The 13,685-nt window shown below is 42.8% G+C and overlaps 1 protein-coding gene across 1 annotated transcript; it reads left to right on the top strand.

Moving 5' to 3' along the window:
- Window positions 1-3,226: 3,226 nt before the first annotated feature.
- On the top strand, window positions 3,227-12,449 carry ANKRD54 (ankyrin repeat domain 54). The gene is made up of 8 exons (XM_048500618.1): window positions 3,227-3,575; window positions 4,783-4,830; window positions 6,442-6,540; window positions 7,451-7,522; window positions 8,585-8,632; window positions 8,731-8,855; window positions 10,414-10,521; window positions 11,576-12,449. The coding sequence occupies exons 1-8, from the start codon at window positions 3,350-3,352 to the stop codon at window positions 11,648-11,650; spliced, it is 801 nt and encodes a 266-aa protein (XP_048356575.1). The 5' UTR covers window positions 3,227-3,349; the 3' UTR covers window positions 11,651-12,449.
- Window positions 12,450-13,685: the final 1,236 nt, after the last annotated feature.

Below are 13,685 nucleotides of genomic sequence, written 5' to 3'. Positions count from 1 at the left end.
CATGTGGACAGGGGTGAACCGTGTGGACATTGTCTACTTGGATTTCCAAAAGGCTTTTGACAAAGTTCCTCACCAGAGACTGCTTTGGAGAAAACTCCAGCAAATGAAGGGAATAAGAGGGGAAGTCCCTCCTATGGATTAAAAAAAAACTGGTTGAGAAACAGGAAACAAAGAGTGGGTGTAAATGGGAAATTCTCACAATGGAGAGATGTCGGGAGTGGTGTCCCCCAAGGATCCATTTTGGGGCCAGTGCTCTTTAACCTATTCATAAATGACCTGGAAGTAGGGGTGGGTAGCGTGGTGATACCACAGATGATACCAAATTATGTAGGGTGGTGAGAACCACAAAGGATTGCGAAGAGCTCCAAGCGGACCTTGATAAATTAGGTGAGTGGGCTCAGAAATGGCAAAGGGAGTTCAAGGTAGCAAAATGTAAAAGTGATGCACACAGGGGCAAAAAAATCCAAACTTCACATATATCACGCTACAGGGGTCAGTGCTATCAGTCAAGCAGACCAGGAAAGGGATTTAGGCGTCTTAGTTGATAGTTCCATGGGAATGTCAACTCAATGCATGGCAGCTGTGAAAAAGGCAAACTCTATGCTGGGGATCATTAGGAAAGGAATTGAGAATAAAACTGCAAAGATTGTCATGCCCTTATATAAAGCAGTGGTGCGACCGCACTTGGAGTACTGTGTCCAGTTCTGGTCGCCGCATCTCAAAAAGGATATTGAGGAGATAGAAAAAGTGCAGAGAAGGGCAACAAGGATGATTGAGGGACTGGAGCACCTTCCCTATGAGGAGCGGCTGCAGCGTTTGGGACTCTTTAGTTTGGAGAGGAGGCGGCTAAGGGGGGATATGATTGAAGTCTATAAAATTATGCATGGGGTAGAAAATGTTGACAGAGAGAAATTTTTCGCTCTTTCTCACAATACTAGAACCAGGGGGCATTCATTGAAAATGCTGGGGGGAAGAATTAGGACTAATAAAAGGAAACACTTCTTCACGCAACGTGTGATTGGTGTTTGGAATATGCTGCCACAGGAGGTGGTGATGGCCACTAACCTGGATAGCTTTAAAAGGGTCTTGGACAGATTTATGGAGGAGAAATCGATTTATGGCTACCAATCTTGATCCTCTTTGATCTGAGATTGCAAATGCCTTAACAGACCAGGTGATCGGGAGCAACAGCCGCAGAAGGCCATTGCGTTCACATCCTACATGTGAGCTCCCAAAGGCACCTGGTGGGCCACTGCGAGTAGCAGAGAGCTGGACTAGATGGACTTTGGTCTGATCCAGCTGGCTTGTTCTTATGTTCTTATGTTCTTACTTTGGTATAACATTATTATCATCTCCAGATTATACTACTGTAATTCACATCAAGAATTTTAATATTAGTAATATTAGGACTTTATCCCTTGACCTGGATAGCTTCAGGTTAGTCCGATCTCTTCAGATTTCAGAAGCTGAGCAGAATTGGCCATAGTCAGTTGTTTGGATGGGCTTCCTCCAAGGAATATCAGGGTTGTGATACAGAGGCAAGTAATGGCAAACCACCTCTGAACTTCTGTTCCCTTGAAAACCCCACAGCTGAAAAGCATTCCATTGGGTTCAGTGGGTTTACATAATCTAAAAGTGTGTGGGCATCCTGGGAAGCAAAGCTGGGGTCAGTTCTACTCTTAGCCACTGGAACGCCCCACTATCCTGGCTGCCCTCTGGGGGATTTGCCCCTCTGCTGGGATAAGCGTCCCAGGGAAGGCAAATCTGCCAGTGTTGGGCCCTGCTGCCTTCACAACTCCCTTCCACTCTGTCTCCTGGATGGGGCCATTAGTCTCTAAGTGTATGTTTGTACAATGTATTTATTTTAATTGTTTACTATTGTATGGACTGTTAATTACCCCTGAGCCTGACTTTGGTTGGAAAAGGATGGAGTTTACAGAGTAGATGGAAACGGTGCTTACACTTAGCTTAGATTCCAACAGCCAACAAAGGGAACAGGAGAACAAAAAGACTTGCTGGGCAAAGGCAACAGGAGAACAAAAAGACTTGCTGGGCAAGAATGTTTTAAAAAGTCCTATTGAATCAGACAAAGGATCCAGTTAGTTCAGTATCTTGTTTCAACCTACCCTGTTTCCCTGAAAATAAGACCTACCCCGAAAATAAGCCCTAGCATGATTTTTTGGGATTTTTGGAGGATGCTTGAAATATAAGCCCTACTCCAAAAATAAGCCGTAGTTACAGATTCCCCGGTACAGCTGATCTTCATGTGGGGGGCGCAAAATCATGGGAAAAAATAAGACATCCCCTAAAAATAAACCCCAACCATCTTTTGGAGCAAAAATTAACATAAGACCCTGTCTTATTTTCGGGGAAACATGGTAGATGTCATGGAGGGCCAGTACCAAAGGTGGGATTCAACCAGTTCTCACCACTTCTCTAGAAGTGGTTACTAATTTTTTCTGAGTGCCGAGAAGGGGTTACTAAAGCAACCTCCCTGCCCAATAGGGACTGGAGGTGCGTGTGTGCAACAGCGCCACTGTTTGAATACCACCACCATCGGAACCTGTTATTAATTTTTTGGATCCCACCACTGGCCAGTACCAATTACCTCTACCAACTTCTGGCCTCCTACTCCCTCCCCCTTATTACTATATTGAAATTTTAGTTCCCATCCATTTTAGAACGCTGTGCCAATGTTTTTTTTTTATTAATTAACGGCACTTATTGTATTTTATATGATGTCAGCCACCCTGAGCCTTTAAGTGGAAGGGCAGGTTACAAATATAATAAATAAAAATAAACAGAACATAAAGGCCAAGGCTTTCTCCTGTTGCTCTCTCCTAGCATCCGTATCCAGAAGCTTACTGCCTCTGAATATGGAGCTTGCGTTTAAGTAGCCATCGATGGGCTTATTCTTTATGAATCCACCTAACCTTCTTATAAAGTTATGTTAGTTGTCATCATGAGCTACACCTGCAGTGAATTCCACAATGCAATCAACCCGTGAGTAAATAAGTATTTCAAAGCGCCGCAAATAGAATATAGAGCTTCTAATTTTACTATTAATTTCTTCCCACATTTGCTTTCCATCCCAGCGCTTTTACCCCGCACATGGAGGACACCAGCCAGACCAGGAAGTGAAGCCAGCGCGACACTCACTCATTGGCTGACATCCCCTTGGCCCGCCTCCCCTGGCTGCCCGACGGATGCTGAGTGGTCCGAGCAGCTGCCGCTCTCGCCGTCCCTTTCCCAGCATCCCTATGGTCTCGCCTCCTTCGGGCGCGCGTCTCCCGGGCCCGGGATTTTTGCGGGGCTTGGTGGGTGTCGCGCGCGGCCAGGGCTGGCGACCATGGAAAGAGGCGGCGAAGCCCCGAGCCCGGCGCCGGACATGTTCTCGCTGGCTGGGCTTGGAGCTGCCTTGAGGGCCGTTCCGGAACCTCACGACGCCGCTTCCCTGGGCTATTTGCAGCTCCCCTGGCAGAGGGAGCGCCGCCTGTGCAAGATGCCCATCCACCGCCGCCGCAGGGCCGCCCGGCTGCACCGCAAGGTGGGGCCCATGGGCAAGGAGATCCACGGTGAGGGCGCGGCAAGAGGCTGCCCGGGAGCGCGTGGAGATGGAGGCACCGCTGCGCTTCTTACCGTGCCTTGCAAACCTGTAGCGAGGACAGAGGGGAGTTTCCCAGAGAAGGGCTCAGACCACCCGGGCAGCGGGCAGCCAAAGTTTCATTCCGCGCTGCATATTTATAACGGCTTGTAATCGTTATAAATATGCAGTGCGGAATCCACTTGTGTCTATCTGAATATGCTGCGGTTTTGGTTGAGTAAACAAGCATAGTAAGGAGCTGTAGATTGCTATCATAGAGGAATGTTACAAGCAGTAGCAGCAGAATAATTACCATGGTGGTTCTGTTAGGGAATGGGGGTCTTCATTCTGTTTTCTTTTGAAAAACTTGGGGTGGTGACCTATGTACTAGTTCCTAAGATTATAAGCAGAAAAAGACCTTACAGTCAGCTTTCTTTTCCATGAATGTGCAGTCATTTACTTTCCTCCCAATTTCTTTAAATGAGTATGGACATTTAAAGAATCCAGTAATGACTTTGTAGGATGCCTGATAGGGTGAACAGTGACCAGTTCCTGGAAAGCTGACACACCAGTTCTTTCTCAGGCCCCTTCTGCACATGCAGAATAATGCACTTTCAACCCACTTCCACAGTTGTTTGCAAGTGGATTTTGCTATTCCGCAGTAAAATCCAGCTTCAAAGTGCATTGGAAGTGCATTATTCTGCATGTAGCCTCAGTTTCATCATAAAGCAGCAGGATGGGCTATTGGGAGAGTGGGGAGGTTGAGACTAGTTTTGCTACTGTTTGGGGTTGCTCAGAATGATTTTTAAATGACTAAATGAGTTCTCCTGCACAGAAGTTGTACTGCAGGGAAGCATTAAGACCTTAGGCAATTTTTTTGAAGAAACAATTACAGAACAGGAAAGGTGCAGGACACTTGTATAAAAGCATGCTGCAGTGGCAATGATTGCCCTGTCTAAGGGAAATATCTCCTTTTTCTTGGTACAAAATACTGTATTTTCAAATGCTTGCAAAAAGTATGGTATCCTACTATAGAAACTGGAAATGACACTGGGGGGAATCTGTGGCCTGTGCATAGCAAATGAGAAACATAAGCATTTGTTTTGCAAATCTGCAGTGAGCAGGAAAATAAAACTTCCTGTTTTCCCTATTCATTTTCCAAAAATCCCTTCCAAATTTCTTTGTCTCTTTTTCCACAGCTTTGAAACGGTTAAGAGAAGCAGCCAATTCCAATGATTTAGAAACAGGTAAGATTACATCATTCTGGCTCTCCAGTATGTTTCCATGTAGTCGCCTCTGCATGTGTTATTGGGTGATGTTTTTCTTGCTGCCTGAATCATCCCAAGTAGCAGTAAACCCGGGGTCACCATCTTGGTGCTTGCCTACACCTTGCTAGTGCCTACCAAGTGTTTTTTTAAGTGGGTGTGGCCAGATGAGGATTTTGACTATAAAAGCTTCTGATTGGCCACTGGAGATTATATAGGCTATGCAAATGTTTAAAAACATTGCTTTGGCAGTAGTTGCCACTATGGCACAAGGATCTTCATTGTGTGACTGAAGGTAAGCTGTGGCACCCATTTTCTGTATGGCTCTACCCTCCTTTGGCAACTATTTTGTGGCTGCACCCATTAAGCCGTGTCAGAATTCCAAAGGTGCCTGCAGGCTCAGAAAGGTTGGGGACCCCTACAGTGCAGGTCAGTGGGCTTAGAAGGGCGTACCTCTGTTTACGATTACATTGCAAAAGAGTTTTTCATACAACATGGATTTTTTCCTGTCATCTCTCACTTGCTCTTTAAGGCACTCATAATCTGTACCAATGTGTTGCAATATAATGGCATCTAGGAGCTGATCTTTATTTATGAATTTCTGTTTCACTTTTCTACTCAAAATACTAACCGGTTTGCAGAGGTGACTTAGAACAATAAAAGAAAACATGAATCCTGTTGCTTAACAGCTTAGAATGAGTTTTGCACATTATTAAGAGAACAGGTAAACCGATTGGATTTTATCTGATTCTTGACAAAGTAGGCACCAGATGTCTACCTCTGGAGAAGTGGCACACAAGTAAAGAAAATGTAATCCGGGGAGGAGTTCCATATCTGAGTCGTCATCACAGAAAAGGTTTTCCTCTCTGAAGGCAGGAGCATACAAAGGAGGCCCTCTGATGTAGATCTTGATTGGCAGATCCCTAGAGAAGCAAGCAGCCTTTAGGAACTGTGGTTAGAGACCTTTTACATCTTGGCCAGTGCTTTGAATCAAATGAACTGAAAGTCTGCATGTGTTTTTAAGAGAGATAGGGAAATACTGATTCCTCTTTGACCCCATTAATTTTAAGAAACTGTGATTAAATCTCTGCTGAAAATAATTATTTGGCTGGGTTATGGACACTGTAAGTGAGCCATGAGACATATTCAGGCATTGGGAAGAATGTGAAATTTGTCCACAAACAGTGGAATATTCATAGTAAGAGGATAAAATGCATATGGATATATAATAGGAGCAGGGGAAGATGTATTAAACTAAGTTAAAGGTATTTATAAAATGTATTTTTACTGATATCACTTTTGGAAGTACCATTTGAAGCATCAATTATCTTGATCATAGTAAGTAATAATGTGTATTCTCTCTTTTTTTTTCTTGCATTCTCTATCCATTTATTTGAAAAAAAATACGTTGCTAGTTGTTACTGTTGAAGAAATCTGGTCACAGATCTTTAGCACCAAACATTTGTCTGGAGAACATGACCCACAGTTTATTCCACCTTCAATTGCAATTCTGATGTAACTTAGTCAACTAAAATAATGTCCCCTCAGCTGTTTTCTTACACTGGCTTGTCTTCTCTCTCTTAATGGCTGCAGTGCAGCAACTTCTGGAAGATGGAACTGACCCCTGTTCTGCTGATGACAAAGGTCGAACAGCATTGCATTTTGCTTCCTGCAATGGCAATGACCATATTGGTGAGTCACATGGAAACATTTGCTTCTAGTTCTATTTCTTGAGAGGCATTGCTGATCTTTTTCTGCTTCAAAAGCTGGTCTCCGTAAAAGAAAATGCTGCTTTGTGGATGGAGCTACCCTGCAAACATTCCAGACTTCACAGGGGAAACCTGTTGCTCCAGGTAGCTAAAGGAAAAATGTAGTCACAGGCAGTGGGGGTGAGAGAGCATATAGGGATAAATAGTGGTGTTCTTTTGGAGTGTGCTATCCATGAGGATGTGAGTATAAGAAGCAGCCCTATAGATAGGCAGGTGATTGATCCATCTCACTCACTATTGTCTGTTCTGACAGTCAGAAGCTCACCAAAAATTCACACAGATTCTGCTGCCAATCCTGTTCCCCAAGATCCTTTTACCGGTATTTGAAAAAGCTGAGAATTGAACCTGGTATCCTATGCATGGAAACTTTGCTATGAAGTTATGGGCCTCCTTTTGTAGAGTGTCACATAGGATTGTCAAACATTTATTACTTCTGAACAGTTTAGACAAGGCCTAAGGGTTTAGGTGTGAAATTTGATGGCAGGAAATCTCTGAAATTTCTAGCATCTTCAGAAGTAGGATACTTTGAGAATACACAAGTGTCAATCAGGGTCAACATGGGACAGTATCTGTGCCTGTATACAGGCTTGAAAAGTTTCATATGTGTTCTTAAAATAATTATTATGGCACATCCAGCTGTAATAAAACACTTTGTAAGGGGGATGGAAATAGATTTGTGGAGACATGATCAAGGATGATTTTGTGTGTTCATCAGAAGCTAAAAGCTGTTCCCATTCAAAATCTAGTTGGTTCTGATTTAACCTTTAGGAAGAATAGGTGGCTTTTCTGAGTTTAACATTCAGGGATGACTTAAGCCTGTTTTCATGATTTAGTGCAGTTGCTTTTGGACCATGGAGCTGACCCAAACCAGCGAGATGGTCTAGGAAACACACCCCTGCACTTGGGTAAGTCTCAACTACATGCTATCAAGTAATTGCTCCACCTTAGACTTTGGAGCTCTTTGCCTATCTCTTTCTTTCCTTCACCATCACATCAGTAACTGTCTTAGTCAGGAGAATTGCCTGTGCATATTCCGGACTTCCTGAATATCATAAAAACAGAACTAGGAGAAGTCATTTTGTCTTATGGAATTTGAAATCTGAGTGAAACTTGAATTGCTGTGAACAGAATTTGGTGATTTTGGCAAGATCCTGAACATACGAGCTTTGTAAATCTGTATGATATTGTTAAAATGACAGACTAGGATCTGGAGGATTGTGATTTAAATTCTCATTCTGGGTGGCCTCATCCTAGCCTATCTTACATGTTTGTTGCTTTGAGGATGAAATGAAGGGAGAACCATGTGTGCTCCCTGAGCTTCTTTGAGGGAAGGTAGAATCATCATGTACTATGTCGAAATATTTTTTAAAAATTTGATCATGGAGAGAAGATGTAAAACTAGTTGCGGTATTTGCTTTAAAACTCAGAAATGAGAAAGAATACGCACAGAATTACCAGCTCAACACTTTGTCCTTTTCAAGCCTCCTTACCATTTTCCCTTCATCAAACTGAACAGAATGAAGTTTCAGAAGTCTCTTTTAAATAAAAGGGCTTTGTGCAGTCATGAAACTATGCAAATATATTTCCTTTGTTATTTTTTCTGAATCTGAAGTATGGGCTGTGACACAGCACTGTTGTTTCATATCATGTGTTCAAAACATTTTGATATGTGTTATCTCTTGTACTACAGCAGACTGCATAGTATGTCGCTATATTTAGCCCCTTGTTGCAAAAGGGGAGGCTGAGAGAATAGGGGCTTGCCTAAGGCTACCTAGTGATTTGTGGCTGAACTTCTGTTTTGAACCAGTGTATTGTCGAACCAGCTTGTGCTTTTGGTCAACATACTACATCATCACTTTCACAATTGCATTCTGTAGGAAATAAGACTACCGTGATAAAACAAAGTCTGTCCTCGGTATCAAAATGTACAGTGCTGCTTAGTTGTGTCTTGTGTTTTTGCTTCCCAGCTGCCTGCACAAATCATGTTCCTGTCATCACCACACTGCTCCGTGGAGGTAATTTTTTCCTCTTGACAAATTATAAAGCTGCCACTTCCTCTGGTGTATTCTTGTGGAGCCAAAGCTTTCTTCTTTTTTTACATTCATGTTTCCAGGTGCTCGAGTAGATGCCTTGGATAGAGCTGGAAGGACCCCGCTGCACCTGGCCAAGTCTAAGCTAAACATCTTGCAGGAAGGCCTTTCACAGAGCCTCGAAGCAGTTCACCTTGAAGTAAAGCAGGTAAAAGCAAGCACGTGTACCCAGAAAGGCTGCAGTGAGTCATAATTACCATTATATTCCATTCTTTAGAAGGAATGAAAGAGTTTCACTTAACTACAAGGGTTTGATGAACTGAAGATCAGTAGCTTCTAAGTTAAATGGAAGATCTGCATTTATATACAAAATTATGAGAGGAAAGGGACTCAGTGTAAAACAGCTGTAATCTGAAAAAAAAAAGTCTTGCTAGATTATATTTGAAGGCTTTTGTAGTTAAGGGGGCTTTTCAGATGGTAACAAAAATGGTGTGTTCACCGAGGTCAGGGGTGTCCAACTCTGGCGCTTCAGATGTTCATAGACTACAATTCCCATCAACCCCTGCTGGGAATTGTAGTTCATGAACATCTGAAGCACCAGAGTTTGACACCCCTGATCTAGGGAGCTTTTATGCTGGTGCTATAATAAGGCCAGTCTTCTTTACTGTGCATTGTCTAGTCCATATAGAAAGGACACAGCATTGAGGATATGCCTCCTGGTTTGCTTATTCCGATCCAACTCTTACCATGAAGCCATCCATAGCAGCATTTGCCTTGGCCCTGTCACAATCTCTGCTGTCCCAGGAAGCTTTTATTTTCTGTCGGAAGGGCAGGTATCACCACTGGTGTAAGAGCGATGGTGCAAACAGTAATAGCTTCAACTGGTTATGGTGGGTTTTCCGGGTTGCTTTCAAATATATGAAAATACAGTCTGGTAATTATAGCAGCAATAACTGGAAAAGGTTCAGTCTGAAAAATAAAAAAGCCATTAACTACTCCCTTTGCAGATGCTGATTTTCTGCATTTCCCACCTCTATGCATATCTCCCACCTCTAATCAAGCTGATTATGTTTCACATTGTACCACTTGTCTGCTGGTTCCAACTGGTCCTTCTTTATAACACCCTTCCCATTTTCTGACCAATATATATGAGGGCGGATGGATCTTCATTCTCATTTGTATCTGATGAAATGAGACATGGCTCACTAAAGTTTATACCGTGAAAAATGTTGTTCATCTTTATGATGCTACTGGACTCTAGTTTTATTGAATTATTACACAGTAACAATGCTACCTCCCTGAAACTAATCATCACATGACTAAATTGTATTTTAAAACTTGGACTTTGTCCTTGTAGAAGTTCCTTGTGAAATTTAGAGATTTTGAGTGTAGCATGACAGGAGCTGTTGTTAAACCTTCTACGAGGAAGATTTGGTGCTGCTGCTTTTGTTAGAATATGCTTAGTGAAGGGACCTGGTTGCAAATTTTACAAAATTCTCTGTTGCTATGGAAAGTAATATTTAGTTCTCATGCGTTGGTGTGAATGAAAAAACAGTGGCATTCATCGCTATTAGTGAGACATCTCTGTTCCTTGCGGTAGAGCGTTATTTATTTTGTGCATATAAGAGTTTCTGGTTTACTCCAGACGTTCTTCAAAGCTTGTAGTCAGTGCGCAGCTGTGTTTCAACTAATGCCTTCTAGTCAGAAGTCTGACCTTTTCTGTTGTGTGTACTAAAGCCTGCTGTCTCCCATGTTGCTTCTTTCAGATAATCCAGATGTTGAGAGAATACCTCGAACGTCTCGGTCGTCATGAGCAGCGGGAACAATTGGATGACCTTTGTACCAGGCTACAGATGACTAGCACAAAAGAACAGGTCGGTGGCCAAGGGGATTTTATGGACTTTTAATAGTACAGTATGCTACCTTGAGCATTTTTCAGTGGAAAGTGCAACAAGGCACAGTGAAAATGTAAAGCAATCAAAAAAAGCAGATAAAGTATCAGGGGTTAGAAAAACAGATTAAAACAGTTGTTTCAAGAAAACAGAGAATGTTCCTGGGCACCCAAATAAGAGGAGAAGAATCCCCCAAACAGTATTCATACACAACCCAAGAAAACACATAGGTAAATAACAGTTTCATTTAATCTTAGAGCTTAACCAGCTCTTTGCCCGGAAAGTATTACAGGAGGGGCATTCTGCAGTCCAGATGCCACCACAGAAAAGGCCCTGGGGTGACTCCCCTTTGCTTATATATATATATATATAAAACTATATATATATATATATAAAACTATATATATATATATATGTTATATATAGAAAGAACAGAAAATATATATATAAAACATTTTCTGTTCTTTCTGCAAGTGCCTGTGGATGCAAAGGTAGAGTTGTTTTGCCCTAGCTGTGACTTAGCTTTGGATATTAATGAAGGAAAGCCTATTAATTTGGTGGGGCGGGATTTACATCAAACTCTTGCAAGAAAGAGACAGGCTGCCTGTCTCTGAATCCTGCATGCTAGCAGGTCACCTTGTGGGGGATCTCTGGTCCTGCTCAGTGTCACATCTGCTAAACTGGGGACCAAATTTAAACCTACAGTTTGAAGTTCAGTGGAATGATGCCAGTAAAATCTGATCACGTTCATTGCTGGAAAATGATTATTGCAAATGCCTGTGTACTGCATTTCCTGTTCCTGCATTCTCCATGAACTTTCACCTTTAATGAAACCCTTCTCTTCATTATTGTAAGTCTCCCTGAGTTCTGCAGGGGAGAAAGGTGGCTAATCACTGTGCTAGAAATAAATGCTCTAGCCCCTACCAGCGGAAATATCTGTGGCTTTAGCAGTTCGCAGTTCAACTATACTAATGCCATCTTCCAGGTTTCCTTTTCTGCTCGTCTTCCATAATGTTTTACATTATTTCTCTGACAGGTGGATGAGGTTACTGACCTTCTGGCCAGCTTTACCTCCCTCAGTTTGCAGAAGCAGAAGATAGAGAAGAGGTAACGGACTTTCTTGCCACTCTCTTGACTGAAAGGAGATGCTGGAACTCAGCTGTCAGGATACAGCCCTGCTGCCAACACCAAGCATGTTTTTCCTCTTGGCTCTGTGCAGAGCCTGTACTGGATGGCAAGCTGCTGTCATTGCCTTGGAAATCTTCTTCTGGGACAAGAGGTCCTGCCCTTGAGAAGAAGAGGCTAAACTTTTCACTTTCCTGCTTTCACAAGTGGGGTCATCTTGGGTAGGGGGCAAAATTTTTTTTTGGTATGATGCCCTTTCAGAGGCATCTTTTAAGGTCCTGCAAGTGGTAGATCCATTGAACTTCAAGCACATCTGGGAAACAGCTGTCCAGTATGCCATCACACTCAAGTCTGTCTCAAATTTAGTGTTCTTGGTATTTAAGCACATGGATTATTGAACATTTGTACAAATGGTGGGAGGTGCTTGTATCTCTGATGAACAATCTTTCTTATGGGGGTTACAATTTGAACTGTGGGCTGAGGGGTTAGCTTTGCTCCTTACTGAGTTACAAAAGGCTGTTTAACACACTCCATCCTCTCACAAGGGTCTCAGCTGCTCACTCCCATTTTCCTGTATTTTAGGACATGCACATGAATCAGTAGCTGAGGATTTTTGCTAAATATTTTCATGCTGTTCATTTCAGGGGCTAGCAGCATGGGGTTGAAAAAAGAAGAGAAGAGTTTGGATTTATATCCCCCTTTCTCTCCTGTAGGATACTCAAAGGGAATTACAATATTCTTTCCCTTCCTCCCTTACAACACATACCCTGTGAGGTGAGTGGGGCTGAGAGCTCAGAAGAATTGTGACTAGGCCAAGGTCACCCAACTGGCATGTGTTGGAGTGCACAGGCTAATCTTAGTTCCCCAGATAAGCCTCCACAGCTCAAGTGGCAAAGCGGGGAATCAAACCTGGTTCCCCAGATTAGAGTGCACCTGCTCTTAACCATTGCCACTGCTGCTCCTTGGCTTGCACAGTCTGTGAAGAAAGGTTGAGTAGGTCCCTAAGATGGGATTGGGGAGTTAGGCTGAAGTCTCTGGGGGCCTAGAGGGAGTCTCCTGGCCCCCACTTGCCTATTCATAAATTATATCCCATCTTGTGGCTTTCATTCCCCCCCCCCTTCCCCCCATTTATTTAATCTGGAGTGTTCCAGAAAAACCAAGAATAACAACTTTGCATATTACTTTTTCCTTATAGAGAATCTACGTATTGTAGGAAGGGAACAAGGTTTGTGCTTTCCCGATGGGGATTCATGGTTTGGACAACTGATTGACAGAGGGCTATGCTAAGCTTCAATTAAGCGAATCATTAAAAAAAGCCTTTGTATTTGAATCATAGATTTATTACACACAGTGGTCAAGGAAAGCTTGCCCTTACATTTGGGGGCTACAATAAATCTTCACAGGTTACTGTGAAAAGGGACCAACAGCAGGGCTTGTCTTACACAAAAGTACGGATTGGCCTCCTGATACGTGCCAGCCCAGCAGGCTTCAACGCCTCAAGGATGTAGTCACTTCACCATGCTGTGTTTTGACTTCAACCTGCTTTCAGTGTGTTTGTGTGGGGGAGGGTAGTATATTTAGCAAACTGGTTCTCAGGAGTCACTGGTCCGGTTCCTTGAATCACTGACATTCCAAGCCTGTTTTAGGACCTTGAGACCAATAAGATATTGTGACCTTTGTTTTTCAAGTAGGCGACTTTTAGGGCAGAAAAGACTTAACTGGATTGATATCTTTAGATATACATCTAAATCTTGGCTTTCATGACCTAAGCAACTTTGATAGAGAATCACGAACGCTCAGGGGAGGAAAGTTTGGGGCTGACAACTCTGACCTTGCTGGAGCCATCACTGTGAATACGAAGAATTTCATGCCAATGTGCAAGGAGGGTGGGAGGCTGTTTGAACTTTTCCATTGTAAATTTCAATTAAAATCCTGACTGCTTTCAAGGTGTCTGTAGACATTCTCCCTGCAGTCTTCTCTGTCTTTATCTCCCCTTTTTTGCTTGTTTGAGCGACTCATCT

The sequence above is a fragment of the Sphaerodactylus townsendi genome, linkage group LG06 (genome assembly GCF_021028975.2).
Source record: "Sphaerodactylus townsendi isolate TG3544 linkage group LG06, MPM_Stown_v2.3, whole genome shotgun sequence".
Taxonomy (NCBI): domain Eukaryota; kingdom Metazoa; phylum Chordata; class Lepidosauria; order Squamata; family Sphaerodactylidae; genus Sphaerodactylus; species Sphaerodactylus townsendi.
Note: the sequence above shows the minus strand (reverse complement) of the source record. Positions and strands in the feature narration are given on the sequence as shown.